Source organism: Mobula hypostoma, chromosome X1, assembly GCF_963921235.1.
Source record: "Mobula hypostoma chromosome X1, sMobHyp1.1, whole genome shotgun sequence".
NCBI classification, from domain to species: Eukaryota; Metazoa; Chordata; class Chondrichthyes; order Myliobatiformes; family Myliobatidae; genus Mobula; species Mobula hypostoma.
In genome coordinates, this window is record NC_086128.1 from 33,896,950 (window position 1) to 33,924,867 (window position 27,918).

The following is a 27,918-nucleotide window of genomic DNA, read 5'->3' on the forward strand; positions in this document are numbered from 1 at the left end:
TAGGGTCGGGGGTTGAACCCAGCCATGCCCCCAGCTTACAAAGCACACAACCTGACTTTACCAGGACGAACCTTTGTCACGACACTGGATTCTACAGCATTGACCACAATCTCTGACTATGGGAACATCTCTACGATCTCGCCTCTCAATCTTTTACTAGTGGCAAGAATAGAATCAGTGTGAACTTGTCACAAACTGAACAGAATTGTAATTTTGGTTCAGAATATATGATCAAAATCACAATGTAAGTGGTTTGGCATAATGGCTCATGTACTGGATTTTGGTGTCACTGGCAGTCTTGTAGAGGTGCAGAAAACTATGAGTGGCATGGATAGGGTGAATGTGCAGTCTTTTTCCCAGGGTTGGGGAGTCAAGAACTAGAAGGGACAGGTTTAAGGGGAGAGGGAAGACATTTAATAGAAAGATGAGGGGCAAAGTTTTCTCCAGAAGATGGTCAGTATATGGAATGAGTTGCCAGAGGAAGTGGTTGAGGGAGGTGCATTAAAAACATTCAGAAAGTACTTAGACAGGTACATGGGTGGGAAAGATTAGAGGGATATGGCCAAACATGAGCAAATGAGACTAGCTTAGATGGGAACTCTTGGTTGGCATGGACCAGCTGGGCAGAATGGCCTGTTTTGTGCTGTATTACTCTATGACAGTCAGTGCCTATTCTGTATAGCCCTTGAGGACATCGTGGTGTACCGCTTTCTTGGGCCATTACAGTCTACATGGTGAAACTGTATCCACCGTAGTGTTAAAATGATTGAACAGGCCATTGTGCACCTGTCAGCCAACAAGAGTAGGTTAAGACAGTTCCATCTCCAGCTACATTTTGACGTGTTGACGATTTCCGCCTTCATTGACCTTTCAGGTCATGAGTTCCAAATTCCCTCCTTAAACTTGCTCTGTCTCCCTCTGTCAATTATGTTAAGTCAATGCTCAGTGGTTAGTGAATCCTTCCAGTTCACCCTGTTAAGATCCCTCATAAACAAAATCTCTTAATTCGAGGTGGTGGGTGAGGTTTGAGCACTAAACCAAACACTGATGAAGAACCAGGTCAGGATGATAAAATTCCACAGCAGTGTTCTAAAGGAGAGCAGCCGAATTTAACACTGAATCATTAACCTGGTTAGGGTTCTGTCACTGTTCGGGGAGAGGATGGGTGTCATGTTTGTGTTGCACTTCCAGAGTTTTAACAGCAACTGTGCTTCATTGTATTCTGACGGATATCAAAAAATTTCTGCATCAGAAATTGTTAAAGGTGCTATTTTAGTGTAGGTCTTTATTTGTCCCTTTCTTTGCTTCAATATCTTACCCATGGCACCCTTAGATCTTGAACTAAAGAGTCAGGATGGAAGTGATCTGCTTTTTGAGTACGATTGTTGCTTGGATCCATGCCACTCTGATTCAGAGATACTGGGGCTGATTTCAGCCAGATGATATAAAGAGGGCGCTGGTCATCAAAATCACGTTCCATGAGTTATTCTAGATCCAAGTGTTTAGTTCTTAAGTCTGTCAAGAAATCCATCAGTAAAGTCACATACATATGATCTGTGTTTGTTACAAGAGAGAGACATCAGGGCTGCCAACACTTCGTGTTTAGCCTGGAGTTTGAAGGAGTTGAAGTCTCATCTCTGGGATGCTGCTGGAAGTATCTGGGAAGAGAAATCAGAGGGAGAATTGAGTAAATTGCTTCCTAAATTTTCTTTGGCAGCTTCTAGAATATAGGACATAATCAGTACAGTATGGGTACAGGTCTTTCAGCCCACAATGGTGTGCCGAACAAATTAAACATGTAACTAAATGCCCAATAAAAGTTGTCTCTTCTGCCTAACCAATCAATGTCTATGTCCCTCTATTCTCTGCATATTCGTGTGTCTATCTGAGAGCCTCTGTTGTATATACCTCCCCTACGACTTATGGCAGCGCATTCCCTGTGTGCGTTCTCCCTGTGACTCCCTCCTACATTTCAAAGACGTACAGGATAGTAGGTTATTTGGTCACATGGGTGTAATTGGGTGACATGGTCTCACTGGGCGCACCTTGACCAAAACAGACCTGTCCCAAATGCTTGATGCATTGCTGATGCCTTCCAGATCATTAGTTTCCTGACTTTGAAACTTTTCAATAGTTTTGGCTTGAGGTATAAAGATCCAGTGAATGGCACTGCCTTCCCAATCTGCACTCAATCCAGCCCTGCATTGCATCTTGTCATATCTGGAGTGCAGGGAGAGTCATGGGATGGAACTGTTAACTGTACACTTGTGCTACCAAAATGGATCCTAAAGAAGGGAGTCACAGCTCAATCGCTTCCAATATTACTAGGATTGTTTTTGATATTTTTAGATCCAAGTTTATAGATACGCCGATTCCTAAAAGGCCACGGCTGGATCCCAATGGTCAATATCTGCGGGACGAAGTGCACACACGGACGGTGCAGGCAGAGCTGATGAAACTGAAGAGACAGGTGAGCTTAACTTGGTGTTTAAGACCCACTGGAGTAAAAGGGACTAAATCAATCCTGCAGTCACTGCTGGGATCCAACCTGAGAAAGCCTGTACGGGGATCACCGGAACACGTGAGGTTCACGCTGGGCAAAGACAAATGTATTTTGACCAAAGACACAGAGCAGCAAGTTGAGCATCCTTAATCTATGCACAGTCCTGGCAGTGCAGGAGAATGTCAATAAGGTTGAAAGAGTTCAGAGAAAATTTACAAGGATGTTGCGGAGTCTGGAAGACCTGAGTTATAAGGAAAGATTGAATAGGTTGGGGCTTTATCCCTTGGAACATAGAAGATTGAGAGGACGTTTGATAGAGGTATACAAAATTTTGAAAGGTATAGATAGGGTAAATACTAGCAGGCTTTTCTCACTGAGGTTGGGTGGGACTACAACCAGAGGTCATGGGTTAAGTGGAATCATGAGGGGAAACTTCTTCACTCAGAGGGCTGTGAGATTGTGGAACAAGCTGCCAACACGTGGTGCATGCGAGCTCGATTGCAACGTTTAAGAGAAATTTGGATAGGTACATGGGTGGTAGAGGATATGGAGGGCTATGGTCCTGGTGCAGGTCAATGGGAGTAGGCAGTTTAAATGGTTTGGCACAGACTAGATGGGCCAAAGGGCCTGTTTCTGTGCTGTACTTCTCTATGACTCTGTGAATCTGTGTGATGAGAAAGGCCAGTGTGCATGGTCCTACGGGCATTGGCTGTGCAGTGTCAAGTATAAGCTGCAAAAACAACACTGGAAAGTGTTCCCTAACATTGCGTCTGGGATTATCTCTCATCACATAAGTATTCAAAGATTTGCTTTCTCCTGTAGTCTCCTGATACTTATACAAACCCATGCTGCTTGCAGGCTTATCCTTAGTGTTCTCACAGACAAGCACAGCCTGTATTACTTTGGATCAAAGCTGGCAGCTATGTGCACAGCAAGATCCCCCAAATATGATAAATAACCAGTTACTTTGTCTTTGCTGAGGGATAAACATTGGCCAGCTCCTCTTACTCAATATCCACACAGAAATGTCCGAGGGTATCATGTCTGCCTACCGTCCTCCTGGCTGCTATTAGAAGCACGAAACTTCGTCCCTTTCCCCACCTGGAGTATTGATTACCATTTGGTCTCTTTCCCTTCAAAACAAACTGTCGAAGGACAGCACGAGGTGGTTCCTGGGATGATGGGTGTGTCAGGTGAGAGGTCTACCTGCCCTCTAGAGCATCCCATCCAACCATATAAAGTTCTTAGATCTGTGGACAGGATGCAAACTGGGAAGATGCTTCCATTGGTTAAGGAGTCGTAAGTCACTAAGCAAAGGTGGGCTACTCAAGGCGGAAATAAAAAGAAATGTCACGGTAGCGTAGCGGTTAAGTGTAACACCTTACTTCACCAGTGATGGGAAGATTGAGGTTCAATTCTGCTGCTGTCTGTAAGGAGTTTGTATATTCTCCCCACGATCGTATGGGTTTCCTCCGGGTGCTCCAGTTTCCTCCCACATTCCAGAAAGATGTACAGATTATGGTTAGTAAGTTGTGGCACTGCTAGTATGGCAACACTTGTTGGCTGCCCCCAGCACATTCTCAGGCTGTGTTGGTTCTTGATGCAAATGCCGTATTTCACCGTTATGTTTCGATATCTTGAAGTACATGTGACAAATAAAACTGACCTTTTAATCTTTATGTCCTCACTCAGTGGGTGGTGGAACTGTGGGAGCTATGGAGGTTGAGTGATTGTTTTCCTTCAAAACTGTGAGTGATGGGCCTGTGGATATGAGGCAAATTAAGGGGGTATGAGGATAAGGCAGGAAATGATGTTGGGCTCGCTCAACAACAATCTTTTTGAATGACGGAGCAGGCTCAAGCGACCGCCTATTGATGTTGACCTGTGTGTAATGTGGGGACTGCTTGTGACTCCCTGCCTTGCCTGAGGTGAGCTAATTCAGCCCAGGAATTGTCAGTAGCACAATGGCCTGGCTGGTAGAGCTGCTCCCTCACACTGTCTGTGCAGAGTTTGCTCATTCCTGCTTGTGACTGTGTGGGTTTATCCAGGGTGTTCTGGTATCCCCCCACATCCCTAGGACAAGCGAGTGGGCAGGTTAATTGGCCACTTGTAAATTAGCCCCAGTATGTAGGTGAGTGGTAGAATCTTGGGGGAATTGATGGGAATGTGCTGGGTGTGAGAAAATGGGGTTGGTGTAGTCTGCATTGGCTTGGTAGGCTGGAGGACCTGTTTCCACGCTGAACTTCACACCTTTCTGCATTTACCAGCTAAACCACAGGGACTTTTACTTTGTAGTCTTCAAAGCAAGCTGATTGCATGAGAAAAGAACAAGCATAACCCAGGTGATAATATGCATAATCCTCTGGAGAAATGCTCACCAGCTTCAGTCAGTCAATCTCTGGAGGGGAAGGCCCCAAATCCTCGGCTTTGCCTATTGCCTGTTGCCGGGGCCGGGGTCGAAGCGCTTGGCAGAGATGGTGCTCGGTGTCGAAGAGGTGGTCGGAGGCGCGAAGTTTTCGGACGGACTCGGAGTCGGACTGTGGTCGGGTGCTTCCAGGATGCTGCATCGGCAAGTTGGCGGCGCTGGAGGTTTACCGTCTGCGTGAGATAGATAGATAGATAGATAGATATACTTTATTGATCCCAAGGGAAACTGGGTTTCATTACAGCTGCACCAACCAAGAATAGAGCATAAATATAGCAATACAAAAACCACAAACAATCAAACAACAAAATGCAAACTATGCCAGATGAAAAATAAGTCCAGGACCAGCCTATTGGCTCAGGGTGTCTGACCCTCCATGGGAGGAGCTGAAAAGTTCGATGGCCACAGGCAGGAACAACCTTCCATTACGCCCATTGTTGTATCTCGGTGGAATATGGCTGGAGTCCAACAGTAAAAAGTTCAATATCCGGGCTACAAACACGTTCCTCGATCATAATATGACCAGGATTGCACCATCCATTGTTAACCAGAACAGTAAGCCCCCAACTCCTTTACGCTTACCGCTCTCAGTGCACTTCCGGTCAGCCCGAATGGTCTGGAAGCCATCCATGGAAAAGTTTTGATCAGGTATAATAAGAGGAATAGATAGAGTGGATGGCCAGCGCCTCTTCCCCAGGGCACCACTGCTCAATACAAGAGGACATAGCTTTAAGGTAAGGGGTGGGAAGTTCAAGGGGGATATTAGAGGAAGTTTTTTTACTCAGAGAGTGGTTGGTGCATGGAATGCACTGCCTGAGTCAGTGGTGGAGGCAGAAACACTACTGAAGTTTAAGAGACTACTGGACAGGTATATGGAGGAACACACATCAAAGTTGCTGGTGAACGCAGCAGGAAGAGGTACAGTCGACGTTTCGGGCCGAGACCCTTTGTCAGGACCCTTCGAAGGGTTTCGGCCCAAAACGTCAACTGTACCTCTTCCTAGAGATGCTGCCTGGCCTGCTGCGTTTACCAGCAACTTTGATGTGTGTTGCTTGAATTTCCAGCATCTGCAGAATTCCTCGTGTTTAGGTATATGGAGGAATTTAAGTTGGGGGCTTATATGGGAGGCAGGGTTTGAGGGTCGGCACAACATTGTGGGCTGAAGGGCCTGTACTGTGCTGTACTATTCTATGTTCTATGTATGTCCTCGTGCAGCCCCAGATGATGGGACTTTCGAGAGATTTTGACTTTTACTGTGCCATGGTCTGTTCTTATTAAATTACGGTATTGCTTTGCACTGTTGTAACTATATGTTATAATTATGTGGTTTTTGTTAGTTTTTAAGTCGGTTTGTCATGTGTTTTCGTGATATCATTTTGGAAAAAGGTTGTATCATTTCTTAATGCATGCATTACTAAATGACAATAAAAGGGGACAGCGTGTCCTCATAATCTAATCTAATCACCAATTAGACTATAGGCCAGCTCAACTGGCTGCTTCTCAACTCTGGCTCAGAGGTTGAAAGAGAGAGAGTGCTAGACACACTCAACAGGTCAGATACCATCAATGGCGAGGGAAATGCAGTCAATGTTTCAGGTCAAGTACCTTTGATCAGAAGGTCACGTCTTTGTCAAGAGAGGCGAGCATCAGAAACTAGGCCGAGTGCACCATGGAAGTGCCAACCATAGAATGAGAGAATAAACTTGAGACCTCCTTAACAAGAATCTGGACAAATACTTAAATCATCTTGCCTAGTGCAGGTAAAAGTGATTGGTGTAGGTCGGTATAGTGGCCTGTTTCTGTGCTGTTTGTCTCTGTGCTCTCTCAGGTGGATGTAAAAGAGCAGAGGTAATTTTCATCAGTATTTTGGACAATGATTATCTCTCATTCAAATCATCGATGTCGTTTAACTATCCTTTTGGTGTTTGTAGGTGATTGCTGTACTTTCACAGGTAGGTATCCTCAGTCATAGCAATAGCCATACTTTAAGTACTCCATTAACTGCGGACAGCCTTGGGACTACCTGAGGTTGTGGAAGGTGCTATATAGATGCAGGTCTCTTTCTTCAAGTGTAAACTCAACTGCAATTGCTGACCCTCGGCTAGGTTGCCTTGAAGGAGGTTGGAGAACTGATGTCTGTGGGTTTGAGTCTGCGGCCGAGGACTGGAGGCCCAGAGGTGGCCTGTCCAGGGGTTGGAGGTCTCTGTGTGTATGTGTGTGTGTGAGAGAGGGGTGGGAAAGGGGCTTGTTTTGCTGTTGTTGTCCTGTTCAGTTCGGTTGTTGTCCTTGTTGCTGCTTGTGTTGTTCTACTGAACATGGCAGGCACGCCGTGTTGGCACCGGAACGTGTGGCGACACTTGTGGGCTGACCCAGCACGTCCTCGGGTGTGTTGCTTGTTCACGCAAATGACACATTTCACTGTATGTTTCGATGTACATGTGATAAATAAATCCAAAACCTGATGTGTTTTACTTCTCTCCCTCACAGGAGCGGCTGCTGGAGATTCAGGCCATACTGACCAGCATCTACCAGAAACAGGAAGCCCTCAAGTCCAAGATTATGCACGAGGAGCTGAGTCACAACGTGTCTGAGGTGCACGAACTGCAGGTACATTTCTATTCTGTGACGCTGCACTGAAAATACCTTCGGGGGCATCAAGTAACCCTGCAGTCCCTTGAGGTGGCTAATTGTCTGATGATCCCGGACCCTTGCCAAGGAAGTGGCTTTATCGAGTTGTATAATAAAAGGCATAAATAGAGTGGACAGCCAGCATATAGTTTTCCAGCAGGGCAGAAATGGTTGATATGAGGGGGCATAATTTCAAGGTGTTCAGAGGAAAGTATGCGAGGGGGGGATATCAGAGGTAGGTTTTTACACAGAGTGTGGTGGGTCCATAGAACGCCCTGTCAGGGCTGGTGGTAGAGGCAAATACATTAGGGATATTTAAGAGAGTCTTAGATAGGGACATGGATGAAAGTAAAATGGAGGGCTATGTAGTGAGGGAAGGGTTAGAATGATCTTGGAGAAGGGCCTGTAACTGTGCTGTACTCTTATACGTTCTTTGGTGATGTGACTGTCACAAGCTTTATCTTTTCTTTAAGCAAAGGCCCAGTCTGCCCTCTCAGGCAGAGGTAATTACAAAAAAAACGCAAGGGACTTGTCTCTAAGTCAGTATTGATCTCTCAGTCGGACTGATGGACTTGAATTGTCAAGTCTTTCTCATGTTGGGATGTTGCTGATTTCAAATTGGCCGCTCTGCTTCCTGCATTACAACAGTGATGACACCTTAGAACTACTTCATTGGCTGTAAAGTGTCTTGGTACCTCCGAAAGGAGACTTGGAAATCACAACAGGAATGTAAGTAATTGATGACAAGAGAGCAGGGAAATCGAATAGTAATTAAGTCAAAGAAATGGAAGCAAGGAATCCTTTTTATTCTCGGTCATTGTGATGCTTGTGAACTCTGTATTTGATTATTCATCTTCTGGGATGTAGGGCATGTTTTCCATCGCCCTCTGCCTGTGGAAGATGTAATGAGCTGCCTTGATTCAATGCAGCCTTGTAGCAGAGCTATTCCCCTGACAACAGTTCAGAATGGGCCGAAGGACCTGTTTCTGCACTGTAGTGCTCTATGTCCTCAGGGATTCTGTTCAAGGGTTTAGAACCAACAGTGAGGGAAAGGACAAGGTGGTGTGTAACTTGAGGGGAACCTGCTGGTGATGGTACATACGTATAAGTGTGTGTGTGTATATATAGTTGCAGCTCTGTTAAACCCTGGTTAGACCACACTCGGAGTATTGATCATCTCATTATAGGAAGGATGTGGAAGCTTTAGACAGGGTGTGGAGGAGATTTACCAGGATACTGCCTAGATTAGAGAGCATGTCTTGTAAGGATAGGTTGAGCAAGCTCGGGCTTTTCTCTCCGGAGCGAGGGGGGAATGAGGGGTCACAAACAAGAGAAAATCTGCAGATGCGGGAAATCTGAGCAACACACACAAAATGCTAGAGGAACTCAGCAGGCCAGGCAGCACCGATGGAAAAGAGTACAGTCGACGTGACTTGATAGAGGTGTACAAGTTGATAAGACACATAGATCGAATGGATAGCCAGAGACTTTTCTTACACAGGAAGTGGTGGGTGTGTGGAATGCATTGCCGAGGGTGGTGGCAGAGGCAGCTACATTTAAGAAAGTCGTAGTCACATAGAAGATAGAAAAACTGGAGTGCTATGTGGGAGGGGATCTAGATTGATCCAAGAGTAGGTTAAAAGGGTGGCACATCATTGTGGGCTGAAGGGCCTGTACTGTTTTATGTTCTCACTCAGATTTAGAGCAGAAGTGTAAGAAATAGAGAGACTGTAAGAAATGATTTATCAGTATGATGATCTTGCACATTGACAAAGGGTGAAAAGACTGGGTTTCCCTTTTGTATTTTGAACAGGCCTTATGGAGACCTTCATGGACTGTGTGCTGGTGATAGAGAAATCAGTGTTTAGGGTGGTGAAGGCAGCACAGTAACTCAACACCATCCAGGCAAGCAAATGGTGTTGCATCTGCAGCTAACTGCAACCCCCCCCCCACCCCACCACCATTCCTCAGAATGTGAATGATATTTTGAGTTGTTTTGCACGATTGGCTCAGAGTGATCAAGACACACTGAAACTGCAGATGCCGGAATCTGGAGCGACAATCAATCGGCTGGAGGAACTTATCAGGTCGAGCAGCATCTGTGAGAGGAAAGGAATTGTCAGTGTTTCAGGTTGAAACCCTGTATCAGGAGTTACGATACAGGATTTCAACACAAAACATTGATAATTCCTTTTCCTCTACAGATGCTGCTCGACCCACTGAGATCCTCCAGCAAATTGATTGATGCCCCAGAGTGATGCTACGGGCTCTCTTTTTGGTTCATTCACTCCTCAGTCCTGCTAGCCTTGTTTTCCTTTCTCTCTCTCACTCTGCGGAACACCTCAGCTGGAACTAGAGAAGGTCACCACAGAGCAGCTGTCACTAATGCAGGAGCAGAACGACCTCATCAAGAAGCAGAAGCGGTCGGACAAGTATTTCTCGGCAAAGGCGCGCAGCCTGTCCCTGCTGGGGATGCAGCAGGTGGAGGAGGAAGATGGCGGAATGTCTGAAGGGAGCGGTGATGGTGAGTTTGACCCATTGCGCCGCCCGGGCCCAGTGCAGCTGCAGACAGGCGTCTGAGAGAGCTGCAGCTCTCGGCTGCTCTGACACGGTTTAGCAGGAAGCAGGTTTGTGGCCTGCAGTGTAGCAGAGACAGAAAAGAAGCACTTGTAGCAGGACAGGGCCCCTGAGGTAAGTGAACCACACAATGCACTATCGAGTTTATCAAACGACATCTGGTGGATGGCAGTGAGTGATCAGCGAACATAGTTAAAAGGAAAATATTGGTCAAAATGCCTCGGGAATCATTGGGCCCCAGCGCCTCAGGCCCTCCTCCTCACCACCCTTCCTCCTCAATCCCCCTCCTCACTCCCACACTTCCTCATTCCCCCCTCCTCACTCCACACCCACCTCACACCATCCACCTTACCCTCTCCAACTCACCCCCTCCTCCACAGACCTCTCCTCCTCAACCCCTTCAAGCCCCCCTCAAAACACCCCTCAACCCCCTCCCAAACCACCCCTCAAACCACTACCCTCCACACTACCCCTCCTAACACCCCTCCTCACTCCCCCCACACACCTCCCACTCTACCCCACCCCTTCCTCCTCACACCCCTCCATACACCCCTCACCTCCCTCTCCTCACTTCCCTCTCACCTCCCCTCCTCACTCCCCCTCATTCCTCCTACTCACTCCTCCTCCTCACTTCCCTTCACACACCTACCCTCCTCACACTCCCTCCACCTAATCCCCTCCACCTCATTCCCTCCACCTCACCCCTTCCTCCTCACTCCCCTCCTCACTTCCCCTCACACACCTACCCTCCTCACACTCCAACCACCTCATCCCCTCCACCTCACCCCTTCCTCCTCACTCCCATCATTCCCCTTCTCACTTCCCCTCACATACCTGTTCTCCTCACACTCCCTCCTCTCACCCCTTCCACCCCTTCCACCTCAACCTTTCCTCCTCACTCGTTCCTCCTGACTCCCCCTCCGCAATCCCCCTACTTCTCACTCCTCCTTCTTTCTCCCTCACTCCACCTCCTCACTCCCCTACTTCCTCATTCACCCACCTCCTCACTCCCACACCTCACTCCCTGCCGTGTCACACACCGACCTCCTCACACCGCAGCACCCTAACACCTTCCACCTTACCCTCCCTGACTCACCCCCTCCTCCACAGACCTCTCCTCCTCAGCCCCCTCAAGCCCCCCTCAATACCTCCCTCAAACCCCCACCAACACACCCCTCAAACCACTACCCCTCCACACACCCCCCTCAAGCCCCTCCTGCAACCCTCCTCAACTCCGCCTCAACTCCTCCTGAACGCCTCCCCAACACCATCCCAACCCCTCCTCAACCCCTCCTCACACACTCCCTCAACTCCCCTACTCACCCCCTCCACCTCACCCTCAGTACCGCACACCCTTCACCTCACCCTCTCCTCACCCCCTCCTCCTAACATCCCTCCCCACTCCTCCTCCTCACTCCCCTCAGACACCTCCCACTATATCTCACCCCTTCCTCTTCACACCCCTCATTACCCCCTACACCTCCCTCTCCTTACTTCCCTCACTCGCCCTCATTCCCCCTCCTCCTCCTCACTCCCCTCCTCACTTCCCCGACACACACCCCTACTCACGCCCCGACACACACCCCTACACACACCCACACACACCCCTACACACACCCCTAAACACACCCCTACTCACACCCCCACACACAACCCCACAAACACCCCAACACACACCCCTACTCACACCCCCACACACAACCCCACAAACACCCCTACACACACCCCTAAACACACCCTTACTCACACTCCTACTCACACCCGTATTTGCAACCCTACTCACTACCCTACACACACCCAAACTCACACCCCCACTCACACCCCTAATCACACCCCCACACACACCCCTACACACAGCCCTAAACACACCCCCACTCACACCCCGGCACACAGCCCGACACACACCCCTACACACACTCCTAAACACACCCCCACTCATACCCCTAATCACACCCCCACACACACCCCTACACACACCCCCACTCACACCCCGACACACACCCCTCCTCATACTCCTACTCACACCCCCACACACACCTGTAAACACCTCTCTTCACCCGACACACATCCCCACACACACCCCCAAACACCCTGCTCTTCACCCCAACACACACCTCGACACACAGCCCCACACACACCCCTCCACACCCCGACACACACCCCTAATCACACCCCCACACACACCCATAAACACCCCGACACACACCCCTACACACACCCCATTTTGCACCCCTACTCACTCCCCTACACACACCCCTACTCACACCTCTAAACACACCCCTACTCCCTAAACACCCCTCCCTTCACCCTGACACACACCCCTACTCACACCCCCACACACACCCTGACACACAACCCTACACACACTCCTAATCACACCCCTAAACAGCCCGCTCTTCACCCCCACACACACCCCCAGACACACACCCACACACACCCCTACTCACACCGATAAACACCCCGCTCTTCACCCCGACACATACCCCTACACACAGCCCCACACACACCCCACTCACACCCCTACACACACCCCTACTCACACCCCTACACACAGCCCCACACACACCCCACTCACACCCCTACACACACCCCTACTCACACCCCTACACACACCCCTACACACACCCGTAAATACCCCTCTCTTCACCCCGACACACACCCCCAGACACACCCCTACTCACACCCTGACACACGCACCTACACACACCCCTACTCACCCCATTCACACCCCTACTCATACCCGTAAACACCCCGCTCTTCACCCCGACACACACCCCCAAACACCCCGCTCTTCACCCCGACACACACTGCTACACGCACCCTTTTTTGCACCCCTACTCACTCCCCTACACACACCTCTGCTCACACTTCTAAACACACCCCGACACACACCCCTACTCACACCCCCACACACACCCCTATTCACACCCCTACACACACCCCTATTCACTCCCCTACACACACCCCTACTCACACCTCTAAACACACCCCTACTCACACCCCTATTCACACTCCGACACACACCCCTAAACACACCCCCACCTACACCCTGACACACACCCCTACTCACACCCCTAATCACACCCCATTTTGCACCCCTACACACACCCCTACTCACACCCCTACTCACACCTCTAAACACACCCCTACTCACACCCGTAAACACCCCTCTCTTCACCCCGACACACACCCCCACACACACCCCCAAACACCCCGCTCTTCACCCCGACACACACCGCTACATGCACCCCTTTTTGCACCGCTACTCACTCCCCTACACACACCCCTGCTCACACTTCTAAACACACCCCTACTCACACCCATAAACACCCATCTCTTCACCCCGCCACACACCCCAACTCACACCCCAACACACACCCCTAAACACACCCCTAATCACACCCCTAACACTCCGCTCTTCACCCCGACACACACCCCTATTCACACCCCTACACACACCCCTTTTTGCACCCCTACTCACTCCCCTACACACACCCCTACTCACACCCGTAAACACCCCTCCCTTCACCCCGACACACACCCCTACTCACACACCTACTCACACCCCTACTCACACCCCAACTCACACCAGTAAACACCCCTCTCTTCACCCCGACACACACCCCTACTCACACCCCTAATCACACCCCATTTTGCACCCCTACACACACCCCTACTCACACCTCTAAACACACCCCTACTCACACCCGTAAACACCCCTCCGTTCACCCCGACACATACCCCTACTCACACCCCTAATCACACCCCCACACACACCCCCAGACACACACCCACACACACCCCTACTCACACCCATAAACACCCCGCTCTTCACCCCGACACACACCCCTACACACACCCCTTTTTGCACCCCTACTCACTCCCCTACACACACCCCTACTCACACCCCGACACACACCCCTACGCACACCCCTACACACACCCCTACACATACTCCTACTCACACCCTGACACACACCCTAATCACAACCCCACACACACGCCCACACACACCCCTACTCACACCCCTAATCACACCCTGACACAGACCTCCACAGTCACCCCTACTCACACTCCTATTTACACCCTGACTCACTACCCTGCTCACTCTCCCCTCATCTGCCCTCCTCAGTGCCCTATCTCCTCAGTCCCCCACCTCTTCACTCCCCCACATCCTCACACCCGCTCCTCCTCACCCCCCCACTACTCCAGCTCAAACCCTCCTGCAAACCCCTCTCTTTTCTCACTCTTCTCCCACACACCTCCTCCTCACAGACTCCTTACCACCCTTCTCACCCCTCCTCACCCTCCTGAACCCCCTCCTCTAACCCTGCAACCCCACTCAACCCCTCCCACTCACCCCTCCGTCTCACATCCTGTCTCACCGCCTCCCTCACCCCCTCCCACTCACACCCTTCTACTCACCCCATCCCACTCACCCCCTCCTCACCCCTCCTTACTCCCTTCCTCCACAACTATTCAATCCTCCACTTCCTCACCTCACCCACTCCACCTCACACCCTCCTCATCAAATCCTCCTCATCACACCCCCTCATCACACTCCCCTTCCCACACCATTCCTCCTCACACTCTCCTCCTCACACTCTCCTCCTCAAACTCGTCCTCCTCACACCCCTCCTCCTCACTCCATGTCCTCACTTCACCTCCTCCCTCCTCCACCTGTTTACTCCCCATCTCCTCACACCCACTGTACCTCACCTACTCCCCCTCCCCCTCAACCCCACAAAGCCCTGTCAAACATCCTCTCAAAGCCCCTCAAATCCCTCCACACCCCCTCCTCCTCACTCACCCCCCACTCCCCCTCTTCACACCCCTCCTCACACCCTCAAACCCCCACAAATCCCTCCTCCCACCCTCTTCCTCCCCCTGCTCACTCCCTCGCCCATCTTCACCCCCTCAAACCCTTTTAAACCCTTCCTCAAATCCCCCCTCAAACCTCCCACCTTCTCCTCACTCCCTCCTCAACCCTTGTCTGAACCTTTCCAAACCCCCTCACAGCCCCCTCTTCAAACCCCCCTCAAACCCACCTCCTCATGCCCCTCCTCCTTACTCCTCCACCTCCTCACTCCCCTTCTCTTTCCTCACCCTCCTCCCACACCCCCAACTCCCAACCCCTGCTGCTTCCCTCCCTTCTGTGTTTTACAGCAAAGACACCAAGAATTGGAAAGATAATTCCTCAGCCCAGGTACAGGCCACACCCCAGCGAGCAAGGCCGGCCAAGAAATTGCTTCATAAAAACTCATGTTGGCATGTGGGATCTTAAGTATCTGTTTAGTTAAGTGTTATTTTGATTATGCACTAATGTCCTTGGGCTTGTCATATGAAACCACATCCTCCCTGTAAATAGCGTGCTGGTACGCAGCTTAACTGCAAGCAGTTCCAATCTGCAGTAGGCATGCATTGCACCAGTACATATCCCCACATGTCCCATTAGCAAATACAAAGGTATAAACAGACCTGAGGTAGGTGCAGTCTTCCAGCACTCATCCATACCAAGTGTATCAAGGGTGGAGTGGAATATCGCTAGATGAGAAGTTTCGACAAGATTGTTGGCAAGCTTTTATTGTCCCTCCCTAGTTGACCTTGGTGAGCCACCTCCTTGAACTGTTGCAGCATGTGAATGTACTCCTGCTGTGCTGTTGGGGAGGGGAGGGTCCTCTGGTATCAGTGAGATCCATTTCCCAGTTATGATGGAGAGAAAGCAGGTGGCCTTCACTTTGCAGCCTGACTTTAGAGTAAGCGAGAATGTTTCGTAAAGTTCTCTTTCTCCTACAGATGTGTCCGAGGATATGACTTCAAACTCTAGTCTAGCACCATCTCCCTGCCCCTCGGACATCCCCAGCACCTTCAGGCCCTGCCAGAGCAAAACCAAGCAGATGATCCAGCTGGCGCTGATTGATGAGGGGCTGAGGGTGGCTCAGCAGCACGCCTCGCCAAGTACAGAGGAGGTGGAGAGGGTCAGCCCCAGGATCAAGCAGGAGACCTTCTCCGGTGAGTGAATTTTCTCATGCAGAGTGCACACCCTGTCCCACCTTGATCCAGATCATATGCAGTCATAATCCATACAGTAAGACTTGGGGTAGCCCTCTACATTGTCTACAACTCCGCCAACCTTTGTGTTGTCAGCTGAACGAATCCACCCCTCTACATTTTTATCGCTTTGTTCCCCAGAGATCCAGTTCTCTACCTCCTGCCGTTACCTCCCTCACCTCCCCACTGTCCAGCAGCCATCACTAGACGGAGAATGGGGAATGGACAATGCTGGCTTTTATTGCCCAGCCCTAGTTCTTAATGTCCTAAATAGTTCTGTAGATACTATCAAATCCAAGGGCCAGACCAGGTAAGGAAGCCAACTTTAGTACATAAAGGACTTTTATTAACTAGGTTTTTCTTTATATAATTTTGGGCAGTTTTGTGTTCACTATTACTTATACTAGCTGCTTATTCCAGAATTATATTATTCCATTCAGTCAGATTTACCTGTCAATAGAAGTGTAAGTAACACGCTGGAGGAACTCAGCAGGTCGGGCAGCATCCGTGGAAGCGGACAGTCAACGTTTCCACGGATGCTGCCCGACCTGCTGAGTTCCTCCAGCGTGTTGTGCGTGTTGCCTTGACCCCAGCATCTGCAGATTATTTTGTGTAATAGAAGTCTATGTCAGCTGTCCAGAAATTCAATGCACTGCACTTGGCTTGTGAATTAGAGGCAGGAAACATGTTCCCGATGTTGGGTGAGTCCAGAACCAGAGGCCACAGTTTTAGAATAAGGGGTAGATAATTTAGAACGGAGTTGAGGAAAAACTTTTTCACACAGAGGGTTGTGGATCTGTGGAATGCTCTGCCTCAGAAGGCAGTGGAGACCATTTCTTTGGATTCTTTCAAGAAAGAGTTAGATAGAGCTCTTAAAGGTAGCGGAGTGAAGGGATATGGGGAGAAGGCAGGAAAAGGGTACTGATTGTGGATGATCAGCCATGATCACAGTGAATGGTGGTGCTGGCTTGAAGGGCTGAATGGCCTACTCCTGCATCTATTGTCTATTGTTATTCACAATGTTTCCTTTAATCTGTCATTAATTCACTGATCCTTACAGCTTCCTCTTCACAGTGACCCTTCACAAATTCCTCTTGACCATGTCAGTGGGTTCTGTATTGTTGTCTGGTTACTGAATTATTACAGATGCCACTCAGTCTGCGTTTTATGAACACGAGATTATACAGATGCTGGAAATATTGAGCAACATTCACAAAATGTTGGAGGAACAAAATGCTGGTAGCATCTATGGAAAAGAGTACAGTCGACGTTTCAGGCAGCATTTATTTCCCTCCATGGATGCTGCCTGACCTGCTGAGTTCCTCCAGCATTTTTTGTGTGTGTTGCTCAATCAGCGTTGTCATTTCTTTTGGTTTACATTTTAATAAATGGTATCTGAAGCAATGAAATTGCAAAACAACACAGGAGGTTATTCATAGAATAAACACTGTTTTGAAACTCCAATTGCTTTTTCATGATTGACATAGTATTAATTGCTGAAAAGTTAAACCCAAAAGAAATGGTGTTTTTTAAAATCACCAAACAGAGGAAATGACTTACATTTAGGTGTAAATGAGGCACTGGGTTTTGCAGTATTTACTACAAAAGGTTGACTGTATGAAGGAGTAAGTTGTGGTGGGAATGGAGTGTAATCCCAAAGTAAACTTCCTTTTTGCCTCTATTGTGCTCTAACTGGTCATTTTTCCTTCTCATTGCAGAGGATGAAGATAATTACAAAGAGGAATCTGACATCACATCAAACCGCATCTCATGAACCTTTCAACAGTAACTAGTCATTTTTAAAAACATAATGACTTAGGTTTCTTTTTTAAATTCATTCAGGTACAAAAGTATTTATTCTTTTTTTTTCTAAATAAAAAGAGTCATTTTTTTTTTAACTTGCATAACTTTGAGGAGCTTGGAGTATTTCAAAGCTATTTCTGTACTGACGTTTGCTAAACCAGCATCCAAACAGTTAGTGACATTTTGTTCTATTTTTACACAAAACTTCAGGAATTAATGTTTTGCGCTTTTTGTTTTTTTTCTCTCTGTACCTGTATGTCATACTGTGATTGTCCGGTTTCAAACAGCAATAACACAATAAATATTTACTGCTTTGTGACACTTGGTGCTTAATGGTGGATCAAGTGTTCTGTTTCCCACAGCCCTTCTCCTGACTTGACTCATTAAGTCTGTGTTTGCCTTTGGAGGCTGTGGTTGATGATACAATTTCAGTGCTGTATGGGACAGTGTTGGCGAAGTCAGCCTGGCTCTTCTCAACACAACATCTATGCACAGGCTGAAATAGAAATTGCTGGAAAAGCCTAGCAGGTCTGCAGAAAGAGGCACTGACAATGTTTCAGGTCTGTGACTCTTTACTGGAAGGGCTTTTGGGGATCAGTAGGATGGGGATCTCTGGACTGGTAAAAGACCTGAATAGGAGTGAACTCTGATCTCTTTCTGTGGAACGTGAACTGAGGGATGAGTGGATGCCAGTGCAGGTTGCTCATGATCCTTTTAAGAGCAACAACACACTCTTAGGTTAATCTTATGTATTCAGAAGGCAATATGGTGGTGCTGGAAGTTGGAGAATCCATGGCCATAGTGGATAGAAACATAGAAACATAGAAAATAGGTGCAGGAGTAGGCCATTCGGCCCTTTGAGCCTGCACCGCCATTTATTATGATCATAGCTGATCATCCAACTCAGAACCCCGCCTCAGCCTTCCCTCCGTACCCCCTGATCCCCGTAGCCACAAGGGCCATATCTAACTCCCTCTTAACTATAGCCAATGAACTGGCCTCAACTGTTTCCTGTGGCAGAGAATTCCACAGATTCACCACTCTCTGTGTGAAGAAGTTTTTCCTAATCTCGGTCCTAAAAGGCTTCCCCTTTATCCTCAAACTGTGACCCCTAGTTCTGGACTTCCCCAACATCGGGAACAATCTTCCTGCATCTAGCCTGTCCAATCCCTTTAGGATTTTATACGTTTCAATCAGATCCCTCCTCAATCTTCTAAATTCCAACGAGTACAAGCCCAGTTCATCCAGTCTTTCTTCATATGAAAGTCCTGCCATCCCAGGAAACAATCTGGTGAACCTTCTTTGTACTTCCTCTATGGCAAGGATGTCTTTCCTCAGATTAGGGGACCAAAACTGCACACAATACTCCAGGTGTGGTCTCACCAAGGCCTTGTACAACTGCAGTAGTACCTCCCTGCTCCTGTACTCGGATCCTCTCACTATAAATGCCAGCATACCATTCGCCTTTTTCACCGCCTGCTGTACCTGCATGCCCACTTTCAATGACTGGTGTATAATGACACCCAGGTCTCGTTGCACCTCCCCTTTTCCTAATCGGCCACCATTCAGATAATAATCTGTTTTCCTATTTTTGCCACCAAAGTGGATGACTTCACATTTATCCACATTAAATTGTATCTGCCATGAATTTGCCCACTCACCTAACCTATCCAAGTCACTCTGCATCCTCTTAGCATTCTCCTCACAGCTAACACTGCCACCCAGCTTCGTGTCATCCGCAAACTTGGAGATGCTGCATTTAATTCCCTCATCCAAGTCATTAATATATATTGTAAACAACTGGGGTCCCAGCACTGAGCCTTGTGGTACCCCACTAGTCACCGTCTGCCATTCTGAAAAGGTCCCGTTTATTCCCACTCTTTGCTTCCTGTCTGCTAACCGATTCTCTATCCACATCAATACCTTACCCCCAATACCGTGTGCTTTAAGTTTGCACACTAATCTCCTGTGTGGGACCTTGTCAAAAGCCTTTTGAAAATCCAAATATACCACATCCACTGGCTCTCCCCTATCCACTCTACTAGTTACATCCTCAAAAAATTCAATGAGATTCGTCAGACATGATTTTCCTTTCACAAATCCATGCTGACTTTGTCCGATGATTTCACCGCTTTCCAAATGTGCTGAACTGACTCCAGCAGTTTCCCCACCACCGACGTTAGGCTAACCGGTCTATAATTCCCCGGTTTCTCTCTCCCTCCTTTTTTAAAAAGTGGGGTTACATTAGCCACCCTCCAATCCTCAGGAACTAGTCCGGAATCTAACGAATTTTGAAAAATTATCACTAATGCATCCACTATTTCTTGGGCTACTTCCTTAAGCACTCTGGGATGCAGACCATCTGGCCCTGGGGATTTATCTGCCTTCAATCCCTTCAATTTACCTAACACCACTTCCCTACTAACATGTATTTCGCTCAGTTCCTCCATCTCACTGGACCCTCTGTCCCCTACTATTTCTGGAAGATTATTTATGTCCTCCTTAGTGAAGACAGAACCAAAGTAATTATTCAATTGGTCTGCCATGTCCTTGCTCCCCATAATCAATTCACCTGTTTCTGTCTGTAGGGGACCTACATTTGTCTTTACCAGTCTTTTCCTTTTTACATATCTATAAAAGCTTTTACAGTCCGTTTTTATGTTCTCTGCCAGTTTTCTCTCATAATCTTTTTTCCCCTTCCTAATTAAGCCCTTTGTCCTCCTCTGCTGAACTCTGAATTTCTCCCAGTCCTCAGGTGAGCCACTTTTTCTGGCTAATTTGTATGCTTCTTCTTTGAAATTGATACTATCCCTAATTTCTCTTGTCAGCCACGGGTGCACTACCTTCCTTGATTTATTCTTTTGCCAAACTGGGATGAACAATTGTTGTAGTTCATCCATGCAACCTTTAAATGCTTGCCATTGCATATCCACCGTCAATCCTTTAAGTGTCATTTGCCAGTCCATCTTAGCTAATTCACGTCTCATACCTTCAAAGTTACCCCTCTTTAAGTTCAGAACCTTTGTTTCTGAATTAACTATGTCACTCTCCATCTTAATGAAGAATTCCACCATATTATGGGCACTCTTACCCAAGGGGCCTCTCACGACAAGATTGCTAATTAACCCTTCCTCATTGCTCAAAACCCAGTCCAGAATAGCCTGCTCTCTAGTTGGTTCCTTGACATGTTGGTTCAAAAAACCATCCCGCATACATTCCAAGAAATCCTCTTCCTCAGCACCTTTACCAATTTGGTTCACCCAATCTACATGTAGATTGAAGTCACCCATTATAACTGCTGTTCCTTTATTGCACACATTTCTAATTTCCTGTTTAATACCATCTCCGACCTCACTACTACTGTTAGGTGGCCTGTACACAACTCCCACCAGCGTTTTCTGCCCCTTAGTGTTACGCAGCTCTACCCATATCGATTCCACATCTTCCCGGCTTATGTCCTTCCTTTCTATAGCGTTAATCTCCTCTTTAACCAGCAACGCCACCCCACCTCCCCTTCCTTCATGTCTATCCCTCCTGAATATTGAATATTCCTGAATGTTGAGCTCCCATCCTTGGTCACCCTGGAGCCATGTCTCTGTGATCCCAACTATATCATAATCATTAATAACAATCTGCACTTTCAATTCATCCACCTTGTTACGAATGCTCCTTGCATTGACACACAAAGCCTTCAGGCGCTCTTTTACAACTCTCTTAGCCCTTATACAATTATGTTGAAAAGTGGCCCTTTTTAATGCTTGCCCTGGATTTGTCGGCCTGCCACTTTTACTTTTCTCCTTAGTACTTTTTGCTTCTACCCTCACTTTACACCCCTCAGTCTCTCTGCACCCGTTCCCATCCCCCTGTTGTGAACTAACCTCCTCTCGCCTAGCCTCTTTAATTTGATTCCCACCCCCCAACCATTCTAGTTTAAAGTCACCTCTGTAGCCCTCGCTAATCTCCCTGCCAGGATATTGGTCCCCCTAGGATTCAAGTGTAACCCGTCCTTTTTGTACAGGTTATGCCTGCGCCAAAAGAGGTCCCAATGATCCAAAAACTTGAATCCCTGCCCCCTGCTCCAATTCCTCAGCCACGCATTTATCCTCCACCTCATCGCATTCCTACTCTCACTGTCGCGTGGCACAGGCAGTAATCCCGAAATTACTACCTTTGCGGTCCTTTTTCTCAACTCCCTTCCTAGCTCCCTATATTCTCCTTTCAGGACCTCATCCCTTTTCCTACCTATGTCATTGGTACCTATATGTACCACGACCTCTGGCTCCTCACCTTCCCACTTCAGAATATCTTGGACACGATCAGAAATATCCCGGACCCTGGCACCAGGGAGGCAAACTACCATCCGGGTCTCTGGACTGCGTCCACAGAATCGCCTATCTGACCCCCCGACTATCGAGTCCCCTATTACAACTGCCCTCCTCTTCCTTGCCCTACCCTTCTGAGCTACAGGGCCAGACTCTGTGCCGGAGGCACGGCCACTGTCGCTTCCCCCGGGTAAGCTGTCTCCCCCCCAGCAGTACTCAAACAGGAGTACCTGTTGTTAAGGGGCACAGACACCGGGGTACTCCCCATCACCTGACTTTTCCCCTTCCCCCTCCTAACCGTGACCCACTTGTCTGCTTCCCGTGGCCCCGGTGTGACCACCTGCCTTCCACTCCTCTCTATCACCTCCTCACTCTCCCTGACCAGACGAAGGTCATCGAGCTGCAGCTCCAGTTCCGTAACGCGGTCCCTTAGGAGCTGCATCTCGATGCACTTGGCGCAGATGTAGACGTCCGGGAGGCTTGGAGACTCCAGGGCCTCCCACATCCGACACTTGATGCACTTGATTGTTGACTTGATGCATTGCTCCTGCAGCACTCTTGTGCAAGACAGTGGTGGCCATTACACTGGGGATAGAACATCAATTCCTTTCCTATTGGGATGGCACTCCCTCTGCTGGCCAGTCTCTACGTGAGATCCTGGACCGCGTACAGTACGTTGGCTAAATAATTCAAAGTTCAAAGTAAATTTATTATCGAAGTATGATTACACCACCATATACAACCCTGAGATTCATTTTCTTGCAGGCAATTACAGTAGAACAAAGAAATACGATAAAATCAATGAAAAACTACACACAGACTGACAAACAACCAATGTGCATGAGAAGACAATCTATGCAAATATTAGAAAAAAAGTAAATAAATAATACGGAAAGCATGAATTGTAGAGTCCTTGAAAGTGAATCCATAAGTTGTAGAATCAGTTCAATGTTGAGGTGAGTGAAGTTATACACACTAGTTCAGGAGCTTGGTGGTTGAAGGGTAATAACTATTCCTGAACTTGGTGGTGTGGGACCTAAGGCTCCTGGACCTCCTTCCCAGTGGCAGCAGTAAGAAGAGAGCACGGCCTGGATGCTGGGGGTCCTTGATGATGGTATAGGGATTTCAGCTTTATCCATTTGGACAATGGTAGGAATAGGGTTTGCTTACACAGGGATTAACAATATTCATGCAAGGGACGTAGGAAGAGAAAGATCCTGTTTAAAGGACAGTCTTCAGAGAGTTTTAACACCATTATTACATAGAACATAGAACAGTACAGCATAACACAGGCTCTTTTGGCCCATGATGTGCTGACATTTTAAACTAGCCCAATATCAATCAAACCCTTCTGTCCCACATAGCCCTCCATTTTTCTATGATCCATGTGCCTATCTAAGAGTCTCTTAAATATCCCTCTACCACCTCCCCTAGCAGGGTATTCCACACACTGTCTGTATAAAGAACTTAACCTCTGACAACCCTCCAGTCACTTTAAAATTATATCTCATATTAGCCATTGGTACCGTGGGAGTGGAAAGTGCAGCCTGTCCACTCCAACAAGACCATAAGACATGGGGGCAGAATTTAGCAACTCAGCCCATCGAGTCTGCTCTAGCATTTGATCCTGGCTGATGTACAGTATTATCCATCACAACCCCATTTTCCTGTGCCTTCTCCCCGTAACCTTTCAACCTCTGCTTAAAATATGCTCAATGACTTGGCCTCCACAGCCATCCATGACAACGAATTCCACAGACTCACCACCCTCTGACTAAAGAAATTCCTCCTCATCTCTGTTCTCGATGGACATCCCAATATTCTGAGGCTGTGCCCACTGGTCCTAGACTCTCCCACTATAGGAAACATCCTGTCCACATCCACTCTATCGAGGTCTTTCAATATTTGATAGGGTACAATAAGATCACCCTTCATCCTTCTAAACTCCAGTGAGTACAGGCCCAGAGCCATCAAACACACCACACGTGTTAACCCTTTCATTCCCGGAATCATTGTCCTCTGGCCCCTCTTCAATGCCTCTTATCATCTTACATGCCTTTATCAAGTCATCTCTCATCCTCCTTTGCTCCAAAGAGAAATGCTCGCTCATCCTATCCTCATAAGGCATTCTCTAATCCAGGCAGCATCCTGGTAAATCTCCTCTGCACAATCTCTAAAGCTTCCTATAATGAGGTGACCAGAATTGAGCATAGTACTCCAAGTAAATATTGTTGAGCTATTATCAATGAGCTTCTCCAAGATTATGACTGAGAGCAGAGTTTTTTTTTGTTCTCAGACCACGGCAATTGGTATGTATATTCCCACAGTCAGCTCATCATAGACTGAAGACAAAATTGCAAACCTACCTGGAAACACCAACGTATCCAATGGGATTTTCTCAAAAACGAATCAGGGATGAAGTTTCTTTTTTAGATGAGGCTGTTAGGTTCTTGAGACTGTGAAATAAAATAGAGGGTTGAGGGTTCAGGAAATATTAATTTCAAAAGGAAATTCTTAAGAGTGGGTGACCAGCAACCCTTTTCAATTCCGCTGCTCTCTGTAAGGAGTTTGCATTTTCTCCATGTGACCACATGTGTTTCCTCCGGGTGCTCCGGTTTCCAAAGACATACAGGTTAGTAGGTTAACTAGTGGGTGTAATTGGGTGGTGTGGTCTCATTGGGCTGGAAGGGTCTGTTACAGAAACAGTTCAACTTGTTCACACTTGTATTTATGCTCTGCACAAGATTCCTCCCACATTAGCATTCCCATCCCTCCCCCTTCTTGGGCTTTTCTCAGTTCTCTTTGCATTTTTGCTGCTTCCCTCAGCACGTTTACTGGGGCAGGTGGACAGCCCAGTGGCACAGAAAGTAGAGCTGCTGCATCGCAGCTCCAGTGACCCAGGTTCAATCCTGACCTCAGGTGCTGTCTATGTGGAGTTTGCACACTTCCCCCTCGTGAGAGGCTGCAATTCCTCTGGATGCTCCATTTTCTTCACACATCCCAAGGATGTGCAGGTTGGTGGGTTATTTGCCCTTAGTGTGTAGGTGAGTGGTAGAATGTCAGGGTGAACTAATGAGAATGTGGTGAAAATAAAATAGTGCAGGTTTACTGTAAATAGGATAGCACAGACCAGCTGGGCCAAAGGGCCTCTGTGTGCTTTATTTCTCTATCATTCCGAACTCTTCGTGTATCTACCTCTTGTATCTCCACCACTGAAATTTCTTTGATTTCAGTCGAAATAACTTTCAGAAGTGGAGTGGAAAATGTACATGGTGTCACATCTTGCCTTCAGAGAGTACAAAGCGGCTGAATTTTTGTGTAGGCTCCATGGACAAGCAGCTAATGTTTTGAAACTGTCGTTGTGCTGTATGAATGTTGGGGGGGGGGAGAAATGGGAGGGGATGAAAGAGGACCAGAGTTTGGTAAGGCCAAGCTATGAGTGACAGAGTGAAAGCAGAAACTTAGATTGTGCTGGAATAACTAGTGAGGGAGAGGCCCTGGCAGATGGAGATGGAATTAGGGGAACTCTGACACATAACGAAGGGTTAGAAAGGAAGTTGAAATTTCCACGTGATCAGGCTCACTGTGAATGATGCCAGGGCTGCAATGGCACAGTAGTACATGGATAACAGCCAAAGTTCTGGACTATTGATAAAGAGACACAAGTTTGAAGCTCAACTTTAAATTTAGCTCATTTAATAAATTGTTTTGTTAACCAGTTATGTTTTTATGATTATTCAACATCATAAAAACATAACTGACTCTGTAAGTCCTTCAGCAAAGAAGATTTTGGTGTTTTTCCTTCCCCCTGTGATCTTAATTTTGTGACACTAGAGTTATGGGTGATTCTCACAAGGCTTGGACTGAACAATGTAATAAACAGAAGAGATTCTGCAGATGCTGGAAATCCAGACTAACACACACACACACAATGCTGGAGAAACTTGGCAAGTCAGGCAGTGTCTATGGAGGGGAGTAGACAGTCAACTTTTCATCAGGACTGGAGAGGAAGGGGGCAGAAGCCAGAATAAGAAGATGGAGGAGGAGAAGGATTACAGGCTGGTAGGTGATAGGTGAAACCAGGTGAGAGGGAATGTGGGTGAGGCAGGGGGATGAGGGAAGAAGCTGGGAGGGGATAGGTGAAGAAGAAGAAATCTAATAGGAGAGGACAGTGGACCATGGAAGAAAGGGAAGGAAGAGGGGAACCAAAGGGAGGTGATGGGCAGGTCAGGAGAAGAGAAGGGGTGAGAGGGGAGTAAGAATGGAGAATGGAAAAAAAGGAGGAAGGGTGGAGAAATACCGGAAGTTTGGGAAATTGATGTTGCTCCTCCAACCAGAGTTTGGCTTCATTGTGGCAGTAGAGGAGGCCATGGACAGACACATTGGAATGGAAATGAGAAATTCTGCCTTTTGCGGTGGGCAGAGCAAAGGTACTCAACAAAGCTGTCCCCCAATCTACATTTGGTCTTGCTGATGTAGAAGAGGCTTTATTCAAAGCACCAGATTGAATAAGTTGCTTTTTAGCCCTTTTGAACTCAGTGATTTTAGTTATTTAGTGATACAGCACAGAGTGGGCCCTTCCAGCCTTTTGAGCCACACTGTCTCAGCATCCCCTGACAAACCCGGTTTACTCTAAGCTAATCACGGGACAATTCACAATGGTCAATTAACCTGCCCAGTATGCCATTGGACTGAGGGAGGAAAGCAGAAGACCTGAAGAGAACCCACGCATTCCATGGGGAGGATGTACAGATACTCTTTACAGAACAGCGCCAGAATTGAACTCCGAACTCCGCTAACGACCCAAGCTGTAAAAACGTTGCGCTAACCGCTACACTACTGTGGTGCTTCTCATTGCATGCCCCCCTTTGCGGCAAATAACTTGTGTCTATTTGTGATATAAAGAATATACAAAATTATGAGGGTATCATCATCATCATCAGGTGCCGTGCCCAGTTTGAGCTTTGACTGCCGTGGCCCACACACTCCTGTTTCGGGTCAAGTGGATCAATTCATTGGTATTCATTTCCAGTTCTCTGGCTGCTGTCTCCATCATCATTTGTCTTTGCCTTCCTCTTGCTTTCTTCCTTTCAGTCTTTCCCATAATTACCGTGCATTCTAACTCCTCTTTCCTAATCACATGTCCAATGAAGTTATGTTGCCTTTTCATGATCTCATACATTATTTCTCTTTTTGTGCTTGCTCTGTTCATGACATGAGGGGTATAGATAGGGTAAATGCAAGCAGGCTTTTTCCACTGAGGTTGGGTGGGTGTGACTACAACTAGAGGTCATGGGTTAAGGGTAAAAGGTGAAATTTAAGGGAAAACATGAGAGGAAACTTCTTCACTCAGAGGGTTGTGAGAGTGTGGAACGAGCTGCCAGCGCAAATGGTGCATGTGAGCTTGATTTCAATGTTTAAGAGAAGTTTGGATAGGTACATGGATGGTAGGGGTACGGAGGGCTATGGTCCCGGTGCCGGTCGATGGGAGTAGGCAGTTTAAATGATTCGGCACAGTCTAGATGGACCGAAGGGCCTGTTTTTGTGCTGTACTTTCCTATGACTCTATACCCATATCTTACACAGCCCAGGCTGCATTTGATACCTGT

The 27,918-nt window shown here is 47.7% G+C and overlaps 1 protein-coding gene and 1 long non-coding RNA gene across 4 annotated transcripts in view; one reads left to right on the forward strand and one right to left on the reverse strand.

Annotated features, from left to right (window-relative positions):
- Positions 1–18,307, forward strand: part of LOC134340310 (NGFI-A-binding protein 1-like) — a 62,427-nt gene extending 44,120 nt beyond the window's left edge. For both annotated transcript variants that reach the window (XM_063037388.1, XM_063037389.1), the window contains exons 4-8: positions 2,350–2,470; positions 7,416–7,535; positions 9,903–10,080; positions 15,930–16,145; positions 17,903–18,307. In XM_063037388.1, coding sequence (XP_062893458.1) covers positions 2,350–2,470; positions 7,416–7,535; positions 9,903–10,080; positions 15,930–16,145; positions 17,903–17,958 — 691 coding nt within the window. In that variant the 3' untranslated portion in view covers positions 17,959–18,307. The remainder of the gene's footprint in view (positions 1–2,349; positions 2,471–7,415; positions 7,536–9,902; positions 10,081–15,929; positions 16,146–17,902) is intronic.
- On the reverse strand, positions 12–24,767 carry LOC134340311 (uncharacterized). 2 transcript variants are annotated; one of them, XR_010016522.1, is made up of 3 exons: positions 24,676–24,767; positions 4,882–5,101; positions 12–1,658 (listed from the first exon to the last, which is right to left on the reverse strand). It is a non-coding gene; the product is annotated as an uncharacterized LOC134340311 (long non-coding RNA). The 2 variants fall into 2 exon arrangements; XR_010016521.1 differs by lacking the exon at positions 24,676–24,767 and adding an exon at positions 15,612–15,634.
- Between the last annotated feature and the right edge of the window lie 3,151 nt (positions 24,768–27,918).